The sequence below is a fragment of the Prinia subflava genome, chromosome 4 (assembly GCF_021018805.1).
Source record: "Prinia subflava isolate CZ2003 ecotype Zambia chromosome 4, Cam_Psub_1.2, whole genome shotgun sequence".
NCBI lineage: Eukaryota > Metazoa > Chordata > Aves > Passeriformes > Cisticolidae > Prinia > Prinia subflava.
This window is the reverse complement of record NC_086250.1, coordinates 32426168-32451439: the sequence shown is the minus strand read 5'-3', so window position 1 is coordinate 32451439 and position 25272 is coordinate 32426168. Positions and strand designations below refer to the sequence as shown.

Below are 25272 nucleotides of genomic sequence, written 5' to 3'. Positions count from 1 at the left end.
CTTTTAAATTTTGTTTCTTGTTTTTTAATTAAAATTTTAAACTATGTTAGATACTGCTTGAAGTTGAAAATGAAGACTTGCAGCTTGCTACAACACCTGATTATAGTCAGTCCATCAGTGATGAAGTGGTCACTGATGACCATTTTCTTACAGGTAAGCAAACACGTTATTCATTTGGTTGAGTTGATCTTAAACATATCACTATTTCCTGCTTTTCTGTTGTCACAAGTATCACAGCATTCTTTTTAAAGAATTTCATATTGCAATATATAACAGGGCTTGATACTTGATGACTTGGTTGAAAACAAACACATTTGCTTTTATTTCATTTCAAGATCCCAAAATCATTGTAGAAATTAGTATCAAAAAATACTACTCAAAAATTAAAGCTGCTCAGAGGCACTAAGCAGGTTCTGCTTTGGCCACAGTTTTTTGTGTGGTGTGGGTTTTTTTTTTTTTTTTTGTTTTTTTTTTTTTTTTTTTTTTTTGGTTTGTTTGTTTTTTTTTTTTTCCTTTCTTTTTTTTGTTACATTTTTGTTTGTTTGGGTTTTTTTGTTTTGTTTTGTTTTTTGTTCTTTGTTTTTTTTTTTTTTAAGTTGCATTGGCTGGGATTGTTCCTTTGCCATGGCCTTTGGATGAGTTGGGCTGGAGTATATCAGTGCTAAAGGCCCCACTAATAGCCACCAAAGCCATTCTCTGCAATCCTGCATTATATATTTTTAGAATAAGCATAGTAGTTGCAGAGTCAGTAAGTGTGCAGAATAATAACGGGACATCTCTGATGGAAAGAACTTGTCCTGTAGTTCTGATTTCCTTGGGATGTATATTGCTGGCTATATCATCATAGGATCTTTTTCTTGTCAAATACCTTAAGACTGCTTAATGTTCCCCAGTGCTTATTAGGAAATTAAAGAAATTTTTTTCTTGGTTGATTAATAGCTGGTCTTGAAATGAGCATAAGTCTTGCCCATTGTGAAACAGAAGAGTGTAGACCAGCACTTGAGCTTGAAGATGAGATGATGAAAAAATGGAAAACTGAGAGAGAATCACGGGAAAAACAGAGTGAAGAGGAACATGCAAGACAAGTGCAGCATCTGGAGCAATTTGAGGCTGAAAGAATAAAGTTAAATCTTCTTCATAAGGTAATAAATGATATTAAGCCAATCTGTTCCAATCTAGACTATCTGAATTCAAACTCTAGTGTGAAAAAGAGACAACTGTCTCAACCTGTATGACTGTCCTAAACCCTGTCGACTGGTGTTGCTAGTGAATTGTAAAACATGTTTAAGTATAGTCCATTGGTTTTTATGTGATCACTGTTTTAATCGATAGTGAATGAATTTGCTGTGCTAAATTTTAAATTATTCCTTAACCTTTGCTTTTACGAAGTTTTTATATTATGAAAACAGCCAAAGTACCAGAAATGAGAGTTGTACTGAAATGAATCACAAATGAAAAATGGTCACTGTGCTCTAATAGAAAATACTTAGCTGGTTTGGACCTTCCACCCCAAATTCACATTCTGATGTTAAAATCTTAATGGAAGTAATCAGAAACAAAATATTTCAGTTCAGCAATGCTGGTGCTGTTCTCCATCTAGGTAAAAGTTACAATACTTGCTTTCCCTATCTTTATCTGGGAAACGTACTCAGGCTTCATCTACTGAGTTTGGCCAGAACAGATGATTACTCAACACATTGACCATTTGCACTCTCAGACTATCTAGTCATGTTTTGCTATAGTGGGTGGAGCATCATATAGGAAAAAGAGCGTAAGAACATGAAGAAAGGTTACTCTTAGATATTATACTTGTGAGGCCACAGAATTTTATTATTTAGCCTAAATAAATGTGTTTTGAAAGGTGTATTAACACTACATTATCAGTTAACTGATTTGTGGCTTTCTGAAGAGGTGGACACCTTTGCACCAGCAAGGTAATTCAAGTCACCAGTAGTAAGGAGGGGCTTAGCAAATGAAAGCACCTTTGATCTCTGAAGGCCAGTTCAGTGTCTGCTATAACTCTCTTTTCAAAAGGTCAGAAAAACAGATAGGCCTTCTTGGCTCTTTGCTGTCATAAATCATTTTTGGATGTAGGATGGCTTTCCCTGGAGAAAGAGGGGCATGGCCACGTTTAGGCACTTTGATACTGCTGTTGTAGGAATGCTTTTTTTGGAGGTGAGGAATGAATTCTAATTTTCCCCATTGCAGAAGGACCTAGATGCCTGATCTCCTGTTGTCTGAACAGCATGCTTCTGAATGCCCTTGAAAAACTGCTTAGACGCCTGGGAGACTTTATGCTCCAAGTTAAAATTGGTTGCTTATACTACTTCCTTCATATCCTTCATCTTTGATTTGGTTGATATATCCTAGTTTCACTAGGAGTTATGTGGTTCTGGATTAGCCTGTTTTTCAGTTACTTACATAACTGACTTTCTGGCTGCTGACTTACAGTCTGATTGAGACTTTTTTCGGATTGAGTTTTTTTGGGGGCAAGGAGGGAAGTGCTATTTATTTGCAAATAGTGAGGAAGTAGACTTGAACTTTCATTTTCCATTGACAAGCAATTTCAGTGAGACAAAATTTCTTTAGCTTTACTGAAGAAAATTTCCATTTGAATGATTTTAATATTATCAGTACATACCAGTGCAATTAAAGGAAAATTGTTCATGTTATTGTTCAGATATGTTTCTGTTTTCTGCCTGTACTTTGAATGGATTAATAACTAGTTTTCATCTTCAATAGTAGTATAGACCTTGGAGAGGAAGGTGGCAGCTGTTTAGGTCAGTACCAGGATGCTGACTTTCTGAAGGCATGCATCTTTCAGTACATGACCAAATATATATTACTGATGCAAGTGTTCTGTTGTTTATTTTGATCCACACACCACTCAGTTTCTCATTTAAATTCAGGCATTCACAAAATTTTGTTGTTGGAAAGTCAAGAAGATGGGTGAGATTGGAGAGGGTGTTTTGTGTTGTTCTGGGCTTTGTACAATATTCATTTAGGTTAATTTGTTGTGCAGAAACGCCAGGCTGCAATAGAAGATGAGTTACAGAAAGAAGAGGAAGTTTGGAGAGACAAAATGAGGCAGCATGAGGTAAGGTTGTACAATGAGCTTTTGTCGAAAGACTGTGAGGTTACTGTTATATATTTGAGAATAAATCATGGAACAGTTAATATACTAGATTCAGATATCATTTATTAATGATAAATATGTGTCAATATCTGTCCCATTTTAAAAGTGATTGAAGTATATCCTAATTGTTTTGGCCTAGGAATCGATCATGAAGCTACGGTTGCAAATGGAAGAGGAAAGAAAGGCCTTGGAAGAACAGAAAGCAAAAGAAAGACAACAACTGGCTGAACAACAGAATATAGCAGCTGTGAAAATCCAAGCTAGATTTAGAGCATTTTTAGTCCGTAAAAAATATGCTCCCATTTTAAAACAATGGAAATATGAAATGAGAAAGAAACAAAAAATACTAGAGGAAATAGAGATGGAAATGAAAGGAAGAGAAGAAAAACTGAATAGGCGAATGGAGGAAAACAGGTTAAAGAGAGAAGAGGAAAGAAAGAGACAAGAAGAACTTGCAAGACAAGAATATTTGAAACAGGTGAAGAGGCACGAGGAATATGAGAAAAAGAAAGAAAGCCTGAGATTGGAAAGAAAAAAACAACTGCAAATGAGAAGAGAAGAACAAAGACAGTTAGAACAAAAAAGAGCAGAAGCTGTGATGGGAGAAAATGTAGAAAAAACCATAGAAAACATAAAAAAGGATAATAAGACAGAAAATATGAAAGTAATAAGAGAAGAGAATGAGGAACAAAATAAACAATTAGAGGAATCAAAAGAAAAACATGCTGAAATGATGGATGAAACAAATAATATGATGATTCCAGCAGAAAGGAATTTGACACCAAGTGTGCTAGGCTCTGAGAAGGAACACTCTTCTCTAGTGAATAATGAGAACTTATGCATTAATTCAGTAATACAAGTAGAAGAAAAGTACTCAGAAACAAATTATTTTGATAAAGCTTCAAATGGTCATATTCCAAAGGATGAATCTCTTAACTTTGGTGCTAATGACATGGTAGAAAATAAGGCAAACCACATATGCAACAGCCCACCAAATGTCCAGCCAAATGCTAGTAACAGAGAAATTAAAGATCAATTTTCTCAGTATGAAACTATGAAGAAAACTGTATTTCTGATGGAAAATGCTACTGAAGAAGTCAGAGACACCTGGAACAGTAGTCAAGATAAAACAGATTCTTCTAGTAAAGTAATTTTTCCTGGTGATATTGAAAAGAAGAGAATAAACTGGATGAACACATGCAAATCTTGGTCTAAAATATATGAAGAAAACCAAAGAAAGCAAACAACTATAAGAAAATTACTAAGGAAAAGTTCAGTTAGGAAGATGCCTCCACTAAGTACAGAAAAGATAATTCATAGTGGCCCTTGGAGTACCTTGCAACAGGTAACTATGTGAAAGTTTGAGAATGAAATGGGAAGACATACTATCACTTCTTTTATTATTATTTTTTTTGTATGGTGGCCAAATGCTGTTTATTGTTGAGCAGGACATAGATATTGTGAGAGTTCCTATGCCCAGGTGCAGAATAAGGGCAATGAACTTGAATTCCCATGAGTGTTGTGGAGCTGACTGGTGTGGTATTAGTCTTCAGAGGATTGATAATATTAACCCTTTAAAGGCAAGAGCTCTTACTTTCTGCTAAATTAACAAGGATTTGCCTTTGTACAAAGGCCCACATTTCAGCTCCTGCTCAACTAGCTCCTTCAGAGTTTTGAGAGGAATAGTCTCTTCTAGAAACAAGACATTACTGACCATCTTATAGATAGTGTTTTACCATAAAGGACATCTCCTGGTTACCAGGACTTATTTTTCTTACACTTATTAACTTATCATTGTATGCTTGCTCTGTGCTCTCATCTTGATGTCCATTCTGAGATGGCCTGCTAGGCTATACACACTTCTAGTCTGAACTATTTTTCTCTTCTACACTCACTGTTCATGTTACTGTAATTATTGTTTTCCTGCTAGCTTCTCCCATTGAACAGATCAAACTTCTTGCCATTCTTTTCTATATAAAAAGGTTATCATTAGTTGCTTGCATTGTATAAAGCATTAGTAGATTGTAGTTTTGTTCTCTTTTTCATCCTAAAGAAAATTACCATAGTATGATGTTGTGCAATGAATGTTCAATATACAAGATGTTAGTTTTATTTATCAACAAATGCATGTAGGTCACAATGCTAACGCTTGAAGATTTGCCAGCTTGTAGCCTCTCAACCTTATCTGAGTGTTCAAATATTCAAGTTTTGACTCTGAGGCGCTGTGGACTGGTTGCACTGGAAGGACTAAGTAGCTGCAAAGACCTGAAGTATATCAATGTGGAGGTACTGAGCATATTTGATTCTTTGTTATAACAGGGAAAACTGCCAGTTTTCCTCCTTAGTTGATTGTGTAGTTGTGTCCAACTGAATAAATAACTTTTAGCCTTAAGAGCATAAATAGCAACAAAATACTACCAAATGTGAACAAAGTTATAGCAGAAAATTTACAGTGCAAATAACAAAACAAACAAACAAAAATGCTGCAAATGATTCAACCTATGCTGAGAAAATATCAGTCTAAGATTAGCATTATTATAGATCTTTGTTACCTCAGTCTCTGATTGAAGAGTGGGCAGATGCTGTTCACCATAGCGGGTGCTCAGTTGGAGCAAGAGTAGATAGAAGGAGGAGTCTTTTGCAACATACACCTTGAATATTAATTGAAATTAGTAACATATATGCTCAAAGAATAGTACTTATAGTTATATTAGAGTCCTAATATTCAGGTATCTGCTACTGCGCAGTGTCTTGCATGGCCCTGTTCCATGACTAAAGAAAACTTTTTCTCTGTAATTCTTCTTTGTTCCAGAACTTGGCCATTTGCATGAAACAGCTTTGTTCACATTTTTAATTTAATGTGTTTTACCAACACCATATTCTAGATGAAAAGACAAGCACAGCAAATAGTGAAAGAGAAATCTGAGGAAGCATTATTAAAATGGCCTGAGGAAGGGGATGTTTAAAAAGCAGAATCCCTTGGAGGAGGAATATTATCTTAGAACAGTGTTAATGTTTGTGACCAAAGTGCCTCTTAATGCAGACTTTTGCTATTAGTAGATAGAATTCCAGCAAAATTACAGCTGTCTTCATTAGCATCTAGTAAATATGATGTTTCTATGCAGTTTTTAGTTCAGTGTCCCAGGGTTTCAGGAGGTAAGAAAAGGTATATGGAAGGAACTGCTCTGTTCCTAACTTCTTTTTATGCTTTTTTTGTTTCAACTTTGGGCATTTTCAGAGCCAGAATGAAGTTCAAGATATATTCTTGTTCTATTTCAGCAGGACACAAAAGGTCATTTCTAGGACTCATAATTTTTTTTCCTAATGGAAAAATAGAGATTCCCTTACTCCTAGCTAAGAATTTAGCATAAAAATAAGCAATGAAGGCAATCTGCTATATTTTTACTTAGTTCTGCTACTTCACTTCAGAGACTATTTAATATTCTCATTTTCTTTTATTGCAGGAGAACAACATTCAGGTAATTGACTGTGCAAATCTGGAAAATCTCTGTATTCTCATTCTGAATAAGAACCGTCTTTCATCAGTTTGTGGCTTAGATGGATGCAAAAATCTCCAAAATCTTGAACTTTCCTACAATAGAATCACTCGAATTGGTAAGAAAATTATTCCAATTTGTATAACAATATTTATGCAAGTTTATATTCAGAATTATACACCCCTTGGATATAGAGACAGTTGGCTCCTAAGGCAAGGGGACCGACTTGGGAAAAAACCTGCATCTTAATGCATGGCTCAGCTACTGCTGTGTATTCCATCTAGCAGGCCATGCAACTATTGTCAGCCAAAGAGAATTAAAAACTTTCTGAAAGGGCCACTGACATTATCTGCTCTAAGTCAGCTGGAATATGTGAGTTGTCTGAGTTCAGCTTATCTACAGGCATAATGAAAGCAAAGCCTAGCCATGCAACTGCAGGGAATTCCAGTGTGTTCCTGCCTGACACAGTAAGGAGTTATATAGAAATTGTGTTGTTTGACTTGAGTCTGCTGGACAATAGGAAAATAATTAAAAACAGTTATTAAGCTCATAGACAAAACACATGCACATAAGACTTGTAAATAAGTAGTAGTTCCACTGTTAAATAAGACTTAAATAACACTATAAACATGCGTAATACAGTTCTGTGATAAATGGTAAGGGTGTAGCAAACAGAAAATGGAAAAGCTTAAAAATATCTGTAGATGTAGAATCTTTGATGAATATATTATCAATATTTTTTGCTTTGCATATTTTTACAATATGTGTAAATGTTAGAACTCATGAAGAAAATTTTTTAATACATGAGAATAAAAGTGCTGGGAAATCAATGTTTACTGTAAATGCATATCAGTACTCTGTTGAGGAACATAAAATGAGGAACGTAAAATAAAATGGTTTGAAAGTTTCATCTGTATTGTTGTAGAAAATAGTGCTTGATAAGATTCTTATTCATATTGATCCCATTTGATAAAAATGTCTGCAAGATTACTGTAAGAATGACATTGTTTTAGTGGATGACATTTAAGAATGTGGCATCTGTGTGGAGTGTGCTAACTTCATACAGGCCAAGTGGAGTAAAATCCTCTGGTACTTTCTCTTTTGCGCAGTGCATTGTTACAATTACTGAGTCTCTAATGAATTTAAGTGGGTAAATAAATATTCAAAAAAATCATCTTCAAATGTGGGGTTTTATTCCCTCTCTGGAATTTCTTTGAAGATTTTAGGTTAAAACAGATGCATAATACAGGATTTATTTCATATCATAACATATCGAGTAGTTGCACAGAATGCATAAAAGTGGATTTGTGGGTTATAAAAAGTTAGCATATCCCTTCCATCTGCAAATCTTACAGGATGTCCCTTAGCAATTTTGGGAGCTCCAGTGCTGTATAGTAAAGCTTATTTATATTTGTAATATTTAAGTTTTAATGACTTACTGTAGGAAATTTATGGCATACTGTGATTTATCTTTTTATTCTTTTCTCATGTCATTGAAATATAGCATCAGTAGGGGAAAGATTAGAGTTACGAAAAACCCCTTAAAAATAGCAGTAAGAGAAATAGTCTCAATTATGCTTTTTCCCTTAAGAATGCATAATTACAAATTAAGTAAATGTGACAGCAACACACTGAAGTTGAGTGCATATGTTTGCATTTTGAGGATGAATGCTTTGTTTAAAAAATTTCTTGCACAAAAAGTAGCATTTTGACTCAAGTCTTCAAATACACTTCTGTAGGGTGTCTACATTGCCATAGAATGCTGAGTAAAATCCTGGCAGCTCAAAGAATAGCAATGAATAACCATGGATGGTCATAAATGCTACTTTCAAGATACTCTTTTTAAGACAGCACAGCGAGGATTTGTTTTTCATCAGACACCTTTTAGTTTTGGTTTAGTTGTTTGAGAGCTTTTTGTTTGTTTGTTTGGGGTTTTTTTTGGGGTTTTTTATGTTTGCTGTCAGCTTTTACTCTGTTGTCTTTGTCACACATAGAAGTGACTTCAGACCTGCATCAATACCTAAGAGAGTCCTAGCTAGCAGACTTCAGCTGCACTTTGCAAATTGCTGAGAGCTTACATAAAGGTTCTCCTTGAATCTTGCTAAACCATGTATTTTTCAACAAAATGCTTTTCCTCTGGCTGCTATAACTTTTGGTTGCTGCATCGTATGTAAAAGACACATTATCTTCTGGAAATGTGCAAAAGACTTTCATGCTTATATTTAATTTTGCATGTGGGCAGAAAAAACAGTAAAGTACCATCTATTTGTATTACATTATTCTCTCTTTGTGTATTTTCTGTTGGACTGCATTTGATAATTCGAGGATGTTCTGAATGATATTCAGGTGAGGAAGAGTAAAAGAAATTGCTTTGTACAGCATGCAGAGAAGGAAATTTCCAGGTTCTGTTTTACTTCCTTGCCTTATCTTATTGTGTGTGCAGTCTGTCTTCTCAGTCCCACTCCAGGCTCATAGAGTGCTTTTAAATTTTCCAGTACTGCTACTCTGGTAACTGAAAAGTGGAAATTTAAGAGCTGCTCTTATGAGGAAGTCTTAGGAGCCAACACACGAAAACACCAAAGTGTTTCTGAGACCACTAGATGGTGCTGGTTCCTTTTTTATTTTTATCCAAGCACGAAAGAAAAATACAGACCAGGATCTTGCAGTCAACGGGTAGTATGTCCTGGGCATGTTTGCAATTTTTCAGAATAATTAAAGATTTGTATATTTATTTGCTAAAGCACAGTTTTGAAGTTGCATTATAGGACATGTGTGATATATTTCAGAGGGTATCACTTTAATGTCAAACAACTGCGCTATTTTCACCAAGTGCTTTCCATTTTTAAATTAAAATTATTGAAACACCTATATTGGGAAGTTTGTTAAATTTACTGCTGTTTCGGTATTTCATTTTTTGCTTCAGTTTTCTCCTTATAATTTGTTTTCATTTTTAAGTCTTCTTCTGTATTCTCAATGCTCTATGGTATTGAGAATAGATCTTTGGTTTCATAATCTAGTTTGTTTTCAGAGGACAGTCACAAAGAGATTCGCTATTGTAAAGCTCATCCAGCTTCCTTTGAGGAACTTGTGAAATTTTGGGTGAGATAAAGATGAGACAAAGTGTTCCCTCTAATAATTCTAAATTAACTAAATTCTCTAAGAATACATGAAACAGAAATAAAGTCAGAAATTCCTTATTTTAGATATGTTTTGTAAAGGGTATTGCTTCAAAGGAATTTTCTGCTACAGACATACAGAAAAGCTGCTCAGACTTGTAGCAAGTTAGATGGATCAGTGCCATTGCATGTGTAAGACCATGGGAAGATAATGTGATTTTTGCTGTTGTAAGGATGATTTGGGTTGCATTCTGTGAAAGAAGCAGATGCTGATGTGAATTCCTTTGCATTTCTTTTGTGTGTAGAGATTGCGTGCACATTAATGTAGATGGAAGGATTAAATTTGTTGAGAGTGGAATGACTGTAGTAGTATAGCTTTGTGCTTAAAGGCATTAAATTTTCATTATACCTTTCTTCATTAAAAATATTTTGTCATAATTCCTTAAGCAAAACTTATTTAAATAATAATGGTGATAGTGGACTAAGTTTTAATACAGTTTTTTTCTAACCTTGCTGATACATTAACAAAAAAAAGGAAATAATAAAAATTAACTTTTAAACGTAGTGTTTTAATTCTGATGGATGATTTTAAGAGGGCTGTTAGCATTTCACAGATTTCAGAGCAGTTGTAAAGTGGTTAAAGCATAGTAAGTACACTTTATCACTAAAAGAATGTTCTCTTCCAACAGAAGTACCAAAGAGATTATGAACTGTTATTATTGCTTGATTAATGGGATCAGAAATTTGTGAACCATATGCACTGTATATGTGTTAGGGTCAAAATACAGTAATTATTTTTGAATCCTATACAGAATTATACATTGTTGCACCAGAGAATGTACAGAAAATCCAGTTTTCTTAGTACTTGGATGACAAGAAATTTTTATTTCATTGTGTTTTAAATGTTGAATTTTCAGGTGGTTTGGAGTCACTGAAAAATCTTCAACGATTAATTGTGGACCATAATCAGTTAATCAGCACAAAAGGTCTTTGTGAGGCCCCTACTCTCATTCACCTAGACTGCTCTTACAATCATCTCACACAAGTTGAAGGCATTGAGAATTGTGGCCTTCTTCAAGTTCTGAAGTTGCAAGGCAATAATCTCCAGGAGGTAAAAACTTTGAATTTAGTGGCTGTTGTGCATACATCTTTGCTAACAGTCATATTTTTCAGCATTCTGAGGGTGTGCTCTTTGATTGGTGTGGGATGTTTCATACTTTTGGGTAAGATTTTTTTCCCTTATCAGAGGGTGATTTTTCAAAGATACAAATGGCTAACAGTTAGTTTTCTTACTCCCAAGTGCTTGAAAAATTGTGTAATCTCAGTGACTATGGTTTCTCCTTCATTTATAGCATCTATTTTTCAGTTTGTATTATATGATTCTGATTTTGTTTAAAATGTAACAAAATATTATTATTACTTTAGGTCCTGTTATAATAATAAGGTATTAGATAATTATGTCAGGCTGGTAATAATGATATAATTATCATTACATATAAGTAATTGCTTCTTACTCTTACTTGTATGTAATAATATCATTATTATCACCCTGATGATAATCATGCTTATTTAATGTATGTTGGTTCTCCAAAACTTGAAATTTGTGCTGCAGCATTTAAAATAGGAAAGTTGTTTGCTAAATTTATGCTTAATCATATTTACTAACAGTTATTCTCCTATCAATTCAAGAGATGCAAAGCATTGTCAATGAGCAGCAAATAGCTGCATGAATAAAATAGCAAGGCTGTGACTCTTGGGCTCATGAAATATTTTTCTTTAATTTTTTATATTGACTATTCAGGTGTGATAGAAGACAATAAAAAGTATTTATCACCTGATATATAGAGATTATGTTTTACAACTGGTACATACATAATAAGGAAATGATACATATATCCAAAATGTGAGTTTTGCTTGTATTTATGAAAAGCGTCTGGTAAGCATTCCATTGTTGTTTCTCAAATTTATATTAATCCTAAGTAACCATCTCCTTTCTATTTAGCTTCCAAGACTGGAAAATCATGTTCTCTTAAGAGAACTATATTTGGATGACAATAGCATTTCTTCTATGAGAATGTTTTCTTTGTATTGGCTGCCTCTATTGCAGATTCTTTTGCTGTCTCAAAATAGGTAAGCAAGAAAGATTCGTCCACTTACAGAACTGATCGAGAGGAATTTGCTAACATAACACTTACCTGAAAATATGATTCTCAGTATGGCTGAAATTTCACTATCTTTTTGGGATATTCTTTAAAAATAAAAATATGTGGTTGGCATGTGATTACATTGCCTACCTCTATCTAAGAAAATTTGAAACAGCATTAATTATGTAAATTTTTTTTTTCTTTTGGATGTTATGTAAAAATGATTCTTGAGGACTGTGGTATTATTAAAACCATGGTGGATTTCTTTCTTTCTTTAGCAATTGTATCTACAGTATGTCTGTCAAACTTCATATTTCACAGCCAGCTTATTCAAACCAGACTTTGAAGGCTAAGTTAAGGGCAAGTACTAGAGTTAGAAAGGACAAATAAGAATGTTTTTTATTTTACATACATATGTTAATACCCTCCAAAACAAGTATATTGACTTCAATTTTTCACTCTTATGGTTCTGTTTAAAAGGTATAAAATAAAGAAGGGTTGAGAGAAGCAGCATAAAACTGGATCATGCCCTCAAGTACTCTGTAATTAGCTTTCTGGGATTTTTTTCTAAGATAATTTATACATCTTTTGATCTAGAATGACCATATACACTGGATTAAAAATCTTTATTTTTGCCACACCCTTTTTTCTCAATTTAAATTCTGCTTAAAAAGATTTGAAACATTTATTAGAATTTGCAATATATTAATAGGAAAATTAATTTTAAATTAATATCCAATGTTTTTCTATGCTGTGATCATTTTATTCTGAATAAGATTGATCTCAGCTTAACAAACAGAATACTACATACCATATATAGAAATACACTTTCAGCTAATTACTTCACCGTCCTGTTAGTGAATAGATGTTTTTAAAGGGTGATTCATCCGCCATTTTTAGCTGCTTGCTTTGGGACTAATCATAGCCTAAAGGTGCCTGTTCATCTTCACTGGCTAGTAAAAAAATCAGAATGACCATCTGCTATGTAGGTGTCTACATCTGAACAGAGGAGTCTCATCCTATGCGACATTTAGTTCAGTAGAGCCAATTGTGTCTGGGAGCCTGTGGGCAAAGGGATGTGTAAGACTGAGTCTTGTTATTATAAGCAATGTCCTTCATAGAAATTGAATATTATTTAAGTATCTACAACCTATATTTTGTATAACTTTTCAGATTGTTTTCATAACATATCTAGTGAAGTACCGTTCATGGAGACTCTTGGATGTAAATAAAATATCTACAGAATTTAATCTTCAAGTTCCTGCTCAGGCTTCTAGGGTTTGGGATTTTTTGTTTCATTATTAATTCTTCTGGAGTTTGGAGAAAGTGCTTCCTGCCTGTGGTTAAGCAAGAGCATTATATGTTAAGCATTAGATTTTGAGTCACACTGCTTGATTTAATCTTGTTCTTAGCTATTTTTTTCCCTTGTCCTGTTTAGCTTTTTTGTGGCACACAAAATAATGTGGCTCTATATTCTTGTAGTTTCCTCTTCTTTCTCCAGTGTAGCTATCCTGTGTGTAATAACGTGTTTGCAAAACTCCTTGAAGATCGCATATGCTTGCTAGGGACTTGTGAGCACAGTCTCAGGGACAGCTTGAATGCAGCCTCTGGATTTAGGTTGTGCTGGAGTGGCCCTGTAGATGTACCTTAAGTCACTTGGCTATCCCATCATCTTACAGACTTTAATGTCCATTGTAATGTTTGCTGTGGTTTTCCAGTAGCCAAGCAGAGATGCAGTGTTTGGTCTGCTGAGTTCCTTTTGCTCGGCTGTGAGAAAGGACATATTTTTGCATCAACAGACTGGATGTGCTGAAAATAAGTATACATCTTACCCCTTAACAATTCCCTTTATTTCTGAGATGTATCTGTAGCTCATGGCAAATCTTTGTGACAAACAGGACAAGATAGTCTTAAATTCATATTAAAAGCCTCAAAATTCCTGGCATTTCAGTAGCCTGCTCTGTTACACTCACTTTATGTACACTTATAAGCAGCTCCATATGTGTGTGCTATAGCATAAGTAACTCGATGTTCTATAGAAACAGTGAATGTAATGGAGTAAGCTGTTGAAAGAAAAGCTGTTTCTTTACTTTTATCCTACAGCCAGTGCAATTTTGTGAATTTTTTCCAAGTGTGCACTGAGTGCCATTTCCTCTTCACTGACTGCAGGAAGCCAATATAATGATAATGCTATGAATCTGTATTCTTTCTGAAAGTGAAATACGGTGAAAAGAAAAATCTTACACTAATTTACAGGACATTTTTATTCCTTAGATGCTTTGTCTGCATCATAAACCAGAAATTGTCAAAGCTAAATCTCCAAAAATTATTTGTTTTAAATTGTTTTAAACCTACGGCATAACAAGGAAGTAAAACAGGTAGTGATTAACTCCTTCAAATAGAAAGAACCCAACTATTTCACCACTGCTGCTTTTATTAAATGTTTTATTGTGACTTTTAAATACAAAGCATATTCTTGATCAAGGCATAATTGACCAAAGACAATGATGAATATCCTCTTGACTTGTTTTCTGCAGAATTGGGACTATGAGGGTCCATGTTCTATTTTATAACAGCTGAGGACACAACTGTTAAGTTAGTTTGAAAAAGGGATCTATTCTTTTTTTTCTGTTGTGGATAAAGGTTTAGGTGTAAGAGAAAACAACCTTGTCCTTGTGTAAAATTAATAAATCTTTAATACATGTTAAGAGTTTATGTGACATTTATATTTACATATAGTCCCATTAAATTATGTAACTTACTATTAATGTCTTTTTCATCTAAAAGTTTTGCAGTGAGTTGCTAAATGTGCTGTTCAGGTAGCCATTTTTTTGACTTCAAAGTAGACAAAATCCCTCAAACGTTTCAATGTGGTATTAATAAGACAAAATTCTTTTTTTGCTCTCTCTTGCTTTTCACTTATATAACCTAAGTGAGATAGATAAAAATTTAATACTTAAAAAAATGAAGTCTTCTGCAGAAGTTCCATTTTATATTGGGCAAATGGTTTGTCCCGAATTAAATTTGTAGTGAACATGTTGCTCCCATGTTTTTGTATCTTATGCATATTATTGCATATTATTCCTATAAGGCTTACAATAGAAATGGTAAAAAGTTGGTGAAGTTCTTTCTTAGCGTGTTGTTCTCTCAACTTAAATATTTATGGTATCTGTGTTTTTAACTGATTTTCTCAGATATTAGAGTTGAGCTTCTTGCAAGCCATGATGTTTTGAGAATCTGACCACTTTTCCAGAATTATCATGATAAATGTAAATGTCATTGGATGTTGAAATTAAGTCATTCATGTAAAAAGCTGTACCTATATACAGTGGTTTTCTCCATCCTATCCTTACCACTCTAGATTTTTAAAAATAAATTTCAGTAATTCTTTGCTGGTGATAAGTTTAAGTATGTGGCATCATGTGTACATCATTACCACATTAAGTATGTGGTAATGTACTTGATGTACTGACTTCTAGATTATTCAAGAAGCTAAGTGGCTACCTGAAAGATTTCCTATATTCTGTGTATTTGCTGCTCATAAATATGGTGATTATTGCAAACTGAACTGTCTTTAATTTAAGAAATGAAAAAGAAATCTGGTCTTTACCTAAAGATCTAGATTATGATGAATTTATTTTAGTTATTTTTCCCTGCTTCCTGCTAACCGCTTATTAACATCAATGATAATTTTTCTGGGGAAAAACAGTTGCACAGCAGGATTTAGACCATCTTGAGGAGTAACTGTATTTATGTTTAGAAACACAGTCTTTATTTTCTCTGATGCATACTTGCAACTATTAAATCTTGTTTTCTGATATAGCCGCATAAACTACATAAACTCTCTCTCTGACCTGTTCTGCTAGTGCCTTAAAGGGAGCAGAAAAGGAAGCTATAGCTTGCTTTTTTGTGAATATCTTTTACGTTTGTGTCTTCTTTGTAATTTATATCTGTGTTATGCCCAGGGCTAATGTGACAAGGTCAAGTAGTATTAAGTTTTCACTAATGTCCTTTGTCTTTCTGGTTTGAATTTTCTTAGGAAAAAAATTAACAAAGAATGTCGGTAAAGGGAAAGCTATAGAATGACGGAGAAATGTTTTAACTCTCATAATGCCAACGGCAGGCAAGGACAGTCCAGTAGGCAATTTCTAATTCACCACAGCATATGATGACAAAGATCCAGAGAACTCATTATAAATAAAACCCCTGCATTCTCTTTTGTCCCTTATGCAAAATATGATGTTTGTTTTCTGAATATATGAATCTATGGTCATGAATTTTCAGTTTTTGCAGCCATACTATTAGCCGGTAACATCTATAATGATATTTTCTATGAATATTAAATATGTTTATGTACTATTGACGAATGCTGAGAAATTAAAATGATGAAATTTGTACTACCATATACAGATCTACATGCAAGACTTAATGTTTTTTAGAGTCAGTACTTGTTCACAGTTATTTGATTCCATGGAAAACTTCATAGCACGAAGGAAATAGAATATGTAGGATGAGAACCAGGACAACTTTAGAATGTAGTTTGAGAAATAAATGGAAGTATAGTGGCACGTACTCAGTTGTCTTTATGTCTGTTTCTTTGAATTCACTCTTAAAATATTAGGTTGTCATATAGAAATACTTCTCAACTGAATGTGGAAATGATTTTTTTTTCTGTTTTGAATTTGGTTGTATTTTCAATAAGATTAAATAATCTACAACCAACATTTAGTCCATAATTAGTGCACCAGAATAAAATTCAGCTCTGCCTTTCAGTTGTAAAGCCTGTGCTTGAGGCACAACATAGTCATACATTTTAGCAACAAAGGCGCATTTTTGTCTCTCAGCAATATTGAGTATGTTTCATTTTTTGTAGGGTCATATTTCAGACAAAAGAATTCTGCTTTATACCTCTCAAAGGCACTACACTCTCAGAAGATACTACTTCCTGTGAAAATTAGCAGTCAGAAACTGACCACAGGCAGTGCCATTTCTGTTACCATTCTCTTGTTATGCTAGGGCCTTGCCCTTACAGGGATGAAACAATACCTCAACATGCATTTCTTTAAAAAAGTACAGTTGTGTACCATGTGCTTAAACATTCTAGTTTTAGTTGATTATTTTCATTCTTTGCGTCTTTATTTTTACCTTTTCCTGCCTCCTTCATATTTAACATAAACCAAGATAAACTCTAATCTAAAGGTTAATATTTGGCAATAGCCTGGCAGCTGAACAAACCATTCAACATTCATTCTTGCATCAATGAAAGTTTGTAAGCAAAGAAATAACACTGAGCCTTAGTCCTTTAGTAGTAGCAATAACACACATCTTACAGTCCCAATCCCTTTGTATAGATGAATGTCAACACAGTTTCATTACATTTACTCTTCAGTACGCAAACAAGAATTTTGTCCTGTCTTTAGTATTGCTTTGCTCTATTATTGTGCAAGAAAAGCTCTGATAATGCAAGAAGAACAATTCCATACCCAATTCCATAACTGTCTCAGTAATCAGAACCTGTTTGACACAGTCTGACAGAAATCGTAAGACAGAATAAGCACTAACAATATATTACAGGATAATGCAGCCTTGACCTGTTGAAAAATACATCCATGACAGCAGTTATGCTAGTTTTAGGATCTAGGAAATAATGTGCTGATTGGCAAAGAGGAACAACCTGATGAGATGTTTGAGAAATGAGGAAAGAAGCCAAGCAATTTTTTTTTTCTCCAGAATCAGGACCTTCTGTTAATACCATTCTAGTTATGGTGCCTAAAGAAAAGCCAGGTGAGTTGTGTAAATTTTATAAGACTTCAGATCTTCAGCACTAAATGCAGGGAAGAGAATGAAATATTTATCAGATAAAAACCCATTAATAATAAAATATTAAAAACTGAGGTGCTGAGAAAACCAAGAAATACTTTCAAGTTAAAATTTCAGTAATTAGTCCTAGCATCTTGGATAGAAAAATGGGCATTGTCTTATATAAAAAAGTAAATTGTCATACTTGCAAAAGATTCTGTTGCCTTTCAGTTTATGAACTGCTGTTTAAATTTAATTTTTTAATAAATCCTTTCTGTTTTATTCTTAGATTAACTGACCTTGTGCCTTTAAATTCATTTTTATTCTTGGAAAAGATAGATATCAAAAATAACTGCTTGTCAGGTGAGTTGCGTTAAAAAATATGTATGTATAAACCCCATTCAAATAAGAACTTCTTATTTAAATTATAAACTGATTTGAATGAGACTGTTCCTATGTATTTATAAGAGACATTTATATGGAAAATATACAAATATTTTCCAAACATGAATGTTATAAATATTAATTAAAACTATATTGTATAGATAGCAGTCTTGGTTTTAGGACTATGTGATGTTGGTACATTTTACTTTCACGTAAGAATTTATGGGAAATAAGGTGATTCTTCATTCGGAGGTATTTAAGTTTCTTTCTGCTATACTACAGATCTTAAAGATGTTCGTAGATGGTTTAGTGGCTGCCATAAACTAAAGGAGTTGTCATTGATTGGGAATCCTCTTCTCCAAGAAAAGAACTGGAGGTAAGAAAAATACTTTTATTTGCTAGATCAAGAATCAAAATCAGACATACAGATTGTTGTATGTATCTTATTTAAATAGTAGAAACATTGCCACATATAGTCTGAACAGTCTTGCTGCTGTGACAGGTTCTGTTGCACATTGCTGGTGAAGGGGTAGTGTCTGTTGGAAGAAAAAGTCAGGATGAATGTTTGATTTTTCCTTAATAGTTGAAAAGTAGCCTTTTTTATGCTTCTTCAAATTCCTTATCTCTACATCAAAAATTAATAGCTCTTATAATTATAAAAGAGATATAAGTGTAATGCTGTCATTTGCCCTTCAGTGGTGTATAATACTGGAATAATGATCCCAAATATCAAACAGCTAGTCTTAGAGCTTTTGGTAAATCTCTATATAAAAAATGAGTAGGGTACAAAAGATACTTGACATATGAAATATATGCAGTTACCATGATTCCTGAAATGACTACTTATATGGGTTTGTAAATCATAGGAGTAAAATTGCAAATGAATAGGTTTTTCGTATAATTTTTTGCATATTAGACATAGTACTTGAAGTGTGGCTTCACTAGTGCCAAGTACAGGAGTATGATCACTGGCCTAGTCCTGCTGTCCACACTAAAACCTGAAAAACCAAAACCACCCTTACGTTTATATCTTCCATTTGATATTTTTGTACAAATTTAGGATTACTATTCAAAAGAATAAACTCAACTATTTCAAACTTTTAGTTATAAGTCTTTGAGTAGTTTAAAAGATAGCTGTGCAAGTACATTCTCGATTGGTTTGTTTGATTTTTTTAATGAACAGACTTATTTGCACCCCATAGTTCCTACAGGTAATTTCATTCATAAAATTCTATGACTGTGACAATGTTTTTAATTTCCATTTCCATTGTTTGAATTCCCACTATTTTACAAAACTAAGTATTTTTTTACTTGTAACCTGGAAGGAAAAGCTTTCTGAATTGAAATTTAACTATGAGAACTGACACTTTAGATTGCTTAAACCAATAGAGCTTTTATGATTAGACAAGAGATTAAGTTGTCTAAAGGATTTAAAGTATGGGATACTATGAAATATGGATTTGCTGAATACAGCATTGAGTGCAACTTCAGACAATATGTTCCAGTGAACTTTACGTAACCCCTTGATACCAACAAAGAAATTAGTTGTAAAATTTCCCAATTGGTTTTGTACTTTAATGTCCAGCCAGTCCACCAACAAAAGTGAACTAGTAAGAAATCTCTTTCTAAACATTAAACCCTGGGATCAGTCTGAGTACTCCGAGGGGAATACGTTTCAATGCTGTAATGATTAATAGAATTTCTTAAGTGACAGAATATTCACCAGGAAGTTTTCACTAAATGAAATATTGACTCAGCCCTTCACCAAGAGGAGCCCAGCTGGAAAAATGAGTGTTGAGATCCCACAGCTCTAAGAGACAAAACTTTCATCATTGATCAACTTTGATATGTCACTGTTTTAGTGTATCACTGTTCAACATCAGCTTTGGTAATTTCTCTCTGTGTTCAGGAACTGTTCATCTAAATCCATAATTTAATTCCAAATGTACTTCAGATGGTCTTAGCCTTCATTAATGGGCAATAGAGAAGGAAAGTTGATGATGTTCTATTCTGTTATTTAGAATATTATAACACCGTCATAGAAATTTTCTCTGATTTTAAACTTAAAGTATGTTGTCTGAGCTGTGTAGTAGTCCTTTACCTTCACAGAAAACAGTCAGGGAGTTCCAAAAGTTTGAAAATAATGCTATCTTTTTCAATAATAGGGGGATTTACAGACTACAATTAGTATCAGTTTGAGAGTTTGTGTTACTTAAAACTAAGTTAATGAAAATATTGAGAGTTGATATAATTTTGCGGTCTTCAAACTTCCAACAAATTTGGTCTGGTACAAGAAATATGTGAAACAAGATTGCAGTACCAGCTTACATCTCTGAATAAAATAGAGTCTGCATTGGTGATACATTTTATATATATATATGTATAAATATATATGTATTTTTTTTAGGTAAATTTCTCGTACATATTTTTTTCTTGCATCAGTGACCACAGCTGTCCTTTTAGTAGTAAGGAAATTTCATCTTTGCTTTCATTCTTTTCACTGACCTGAATGCAGTATTTCAGAAGTAGATTTTTTTTTCCTGTCAGGCATACCAAATAGCATGTCAATCAGAATAGGTGGTGTATGGAAATGATAAAGGGAGTAGAACTGGCAAGGTTTAGTACCTTGTGCCGTTTTAAAAGTTAGGTTTTTTGATGTGTCAACAAAATCAGTACTGTATCTTAATCCTGTGACTTAGTTTGCTGTGTTGCCTGCTAATCAAATGAATTACAGGTGCCTGCGCACCAGTGTGTCAAATTTTCCGCTTAAGGTTTGTGTAGGCAAAATTCTAGCTCTAGTGATTTGAGATTGTTGCTATTGACTTTCTTGGTGTCAATATTTCAGCAGTGCTCTTTATACCAATGAAGTATTGAGAAGTCTTGCTATGTTCTGTGTTTTGGTCTTTATGTTATTCTTCAGTTGAAGTATAAATTCTTAGTTAATACGTTAACATATGAAATAAGGACAAATATATGCAAAAATTTAGAGAACTGTCTTCATGTTCTATATTGTTACATGATTGTATCAATAAAATAGGTGTTTTAGCATAAGGATTTTTTCAAAAAACTAATTATGATTTTTTTTTCCTAAGGTCTTCCATGTTGGAGGTCCTTCCTAATTTACAGTTACTTGATGGTGAAATCTTAACCCATCATACTTTACCCACAACTGAAAAAATCAAAGCATCAGAATTAGGAACTTTTCTGGAAATTTGTCGAATTCAAATTGAAGAAAATATTCAACTGAAAAAAAAGGCTGCTGAATTGGAGTACGTATTTATGTGGATATAAATTGCATTCAGAAATATTTTTTTATGTATTGTTTCTGAAGTTCTTGTTGACATATGAATTTTACTTAGAGTTTTTTGCCTGGAAATGTATTAGGGTAAGAAAGAGATTAGAATCATTGCCTTCAGAGCAAAGTCTATTTTAGACAGATACTAAGTTATGAGGGCCTTGAGTTTTGTTTCCTTGAGAGAAAAGGTAGTTCAAAACCTGTAGTTAGTAGTAGTTAAATGAATTAATATGCACAGCATAGTACAGTGCTCTGCAGGAATTGTAGCCTAAATCCTGAAAGTTGTATAATCATATTAACATGATTTCCAACTTTAACTTAATCACATCTAATTTGGCTGTTGGTACAATATGCTCTATTTTTATTTCTGCTTTTTTTTTCCATGTGTAATTTATTCACATTATAAATAATTGCAAAAGATTTGTCCTATTTCCTCTTAAGGTAGTGAATTAGATGGATCTCTTTGCAGGTCTTTAATTTTGTCCTACTTGCTACCTTTATGACTGTTACCATGGTTAGTTGTCCAGTAACTTCGGCTGAGATCATGCAAGTGGTAATTTATCACTTACATATGCTATGTTTTAATTGTTTTGTAATACCTAAATATCTCAAACTTCTCTTTTCTACACCTGGTACTATTGCATGGTTTTTCCTTTCATAGTTCATTTCCCAGCAGGTTCAGAAAACCCTTGTAGTCCTTTGAATATCCACCTTATGTTTTAATTTTTGGAAAAGTAGTTTTCTTGATTCTGCCAGGTACTAAACATTATCCCAGAGCAGGTGAAGCATGTGCTGTTTTACATTGTTTTAGTTTGAACTTTGCCTTGCATATTTTGTTCAGGAAAAGTGTGCACAGTTTTTTCCAGAATCTAGCTATTTTGTGTTTACATGTAAGCCTGTATATCCATGTTACTAGCTAACAGTTTATTACATTGTTGTATTATTGCAGCTTTTACTAAGCTACAATAAAATCTTCATAGTTCAGAATCAGATGAACTTGAAAAGAGGTTTGTATTAAGAATTAGATTGAAATTAGTTGGGAGAAACTATATAGTGCATTTCTGTATGACAGATGTAATGTGTAAGTGATTCCTAAAAGTCATATGTTTCTCTATTAAAGCATCAAGATATGTCTTCTCCACTTCTGTGATTTTTGGCTTCTGGTTTGCAGGTGGGAAGCTGATATTTCCTAATCTGTTTACCATCCTGAAATGGTGTTCTCTCCTTCCTTTTTCATAAAAGAAAATAAAGTTCTCCTTTCCTATGATTGAGAAAAATTTTCCATGTCTGCTATTTAGACATTTCATCATTATCTTTTTCCAGAAAAAAAGTTTATAATTAGGATATGACTTGTAAGCAAGCTGTAGTAGAATTTAAGGACCTTACTTTTATATACATTTCTGCAGGATGGTAAAAAAAAAGAGGGAAAGATGATATTCCTAAAATTTAAGTTTTTTAATTGTACATGAATGGACATAAGAAAGATAAATAAAAAACCATGTTGGGTCATCAGGCTCAGACCATCCATGAATTATGAATAGTTTGTGGTTCACACTATTTTTTGGAAGCTGACTTGTACTCCTAATGTCTTTTATCAAAGACTGGGAGTAGGAGATGGAGTGCACACTTACTGCACTTGCTGCCCACAAGTATTCAAGGGCAGTTGTTGAGGGGAGGGCTACCAGTCAGACATAGACAAGATGGGAGGACAGGTCTCCAGGAACCTTGTAAAGTCGACAAGGACAAGTGTAAAATTCTTTCTCTAGGAAGGAGGTAAAGAAAGGAGGCCTTCTGCCCACTCCCACTCTACTTGCTGAGTGGAAGAGAGAAGGCCTTTACTCTGTCCAAGCACTGTTCAGCAAAACATCAGTGTTTTAGCAATGCAGTTTTGGTCACAAATCTAAACCACAGCATTATATGTGCAACTGCAATGGGAATTAATTCATTCCAGCTAGAGACAGTAAAACTGGACATAAGGAAAAACCTTTTCAGGGCAGGACAGTGATGAATCGCAATAGGCTGCCCTATTGTTGGTTGTACAGTCTTGTTCTTGGAGATTTCCAAGACCTGACTGGATAAAAGCCTGAGCTGCCTGGTCTGATTTGAGAGCTAACCCAGCTTTGAAGCAGAAGGTTTTGAACCAGAGACCTCCTGAGGTTCCTTCAATTGAGAAATTTTTTATGATTCTATGTAAATTTTGAAAGAGAACTGTTTGAAAGAGCCTGCAGATGTTTGAGAAGAACAGTACTGGAAAGAGGTGATTGTGTAAACATCTTTCTTGAGTGTATTGTTTGGATGGAGGGAGGGTGGGGAGTGCAGAGGGTTGTGATCTTTTAAATCGGTAACCATAACATGATTGAAGCATCTTGTATCAGATTTGGTCTTAAAATTAATTTCTTGTGTGTTAAAGCCATCAGTCTTTTATTTTGACTGAAGTAAAATTTATGGATGACTTCAGAACCATTGAAAACTGCAGTTCATAAAAGGAACTCTAAACAACTTGTTTGTATATAATAAGCTTTAGTGGCAAAGCTATTACATGTACATATTGCAATACTTTGACTGAATTAATGTGACATTGCAAAACAACAGGCCAACAATAGAGCAAACTTCTATCTGTTTCACATCTTGTTAAGTTATGAGCCCCTGTAGGTGCGACCTCAAGTATGTAAGCTGCCAAAAGTAATCACAGCTTGCTTCTCTAATCTGTTTCATACACCACTGCTGCCCAGTTAAATTCTCTGTGCTGTTTCTTCCCAGAACTCCTCTGTTATCACCATGCTTAAGAATAAAACGGACTTTAAAATTGAATTTATCTATTATACTAAATGTTTTCTGTCACATAACCTTTAGGTGACTTGTAATAAGTAATCATGTTAAAAAAATAATATGATTCCTGTGCTTCAGCAATTTGTTTTCAGCCAACAAATGTGCAGTTTTCTGGTTAGTGGAACTTGAACTTTGTAAATACTGTATGGATAGTGCAGTGAAAATGACAGGAATTTCATAAATGGTGTTGCGTGGAGAGAATATGTCAACAGTGACCTGTTTCATGTTTGTAAGGGACTTTGGTAAACTGCAGTTTAATATCAGTAATGATATTTATTGAAGTTTCCCTGAAGATGTTAGATTTTATCCCACACTATTGCAAACAAAACCTCACATAAATTGAGGTGTAGTATTTGAATATTCCATGTATGGAAATTATGAAAGTCACAGTAGAGAAAAACATGATATTAGCAAGGTTTTAACTAGCACACACTAGCATATAAAGGAGTAGAATATTAACTATGATTGAACTGCAAGGTCAAGAGAAAACTGCCATTCCTGATCACAGCTTGTTTTTTCCAAGCCTGTCCCTTTTACCTCTGAGAGATTTGTTCTGATGCCTTTTCCAGATTTAGTGTCTCATTCTTACAAAATTATGCTGTTTAAATAAGCAGGCAGCCATTGCAGGGGTGATTGCAGTAGAAAATTCTATACAGAACGTGTTAGCTTTACAAGGAAGCCTCTGCTGCCACTTTAAATTTCTTAAGTAGCAACATTTTTGCTGATTTTTAACTCCACTGGAAGGCCTTTAGGCATGAATAATTTGTCCTTTTCTGTATTTGTTAAGTCAGCCTGTGTGGGGATCCTTATTCTTTCTAAGTGCTGCCAGTGGGGTTTATTCTTCCTCACCTCTACTCCTCCATTGCCAAGCACTGCATGGGAATTGAGCAGGTTTTAGTCTAATTAACCAGGACAGTGATGGATACTCTTCGTGAGTTGATGTGAGGACTGAAGTTGTAACACACCTTAATAAATGCCCGACTTAAATTTCAGAATAGATTAATATCTGATTCTAATGCTTTCTCTAAGTCCCTGGAAAATGCTAGCACAAATAGAGAGGTATCAGGTTAAA

General features: G+C 33.9%; 1 protein-coding gene across 8 annotated transcripts in view; it reads left to right on the top strand.

The window, feature by feature from the left end:
- LRRIQ1 (leucine rich repeats and IQ motif containing 1) overlaps positions 1-25272 on the top strand; it is a 110076-nt gene that overhangs the window by 4525 nt on the left and 80279 nt on the right. For 7 of the 8 annotated variants that reach the window (XM_063396383.1, XM_063396382.1, XM_063396380.1 and 4 more), the window contains 11 exons: positions 51-153; positions 940-1142; positions 3023-3097; positions 3276-4481; positions 5270-5422; positions 6601-6751; positions 10667-10860; positions 11752-11879; positions 17982-18055; positions 18359-18452; positions 21169-21345. In XM_063396383.1, the coding sequence (XP_063252453.1) occupies positions 51-153; positions 940-1142; positions 3023-3097; positions 3276-4481; positions 5270-5422; positions 6601-6751; positions 10667-10860; positions 11752-11879; positions 17982-18055; positions 18359-18452; positions 21169-21345 (2558 nt within the window). The remainder of the gene's footprint in view (positions 1-50; positions 154-939; positions 1143-3022; positions 3098-3275; positions 4482-5269; positions 5423-6600; positions 6752-10666; positions 10861-11751; positions 11880-17981; positions 18056-18358; positions 18453-21168; positions 21346-25272) is intronic. The other variant, XM_063396384.1, reaches the window with a different exon arrangement.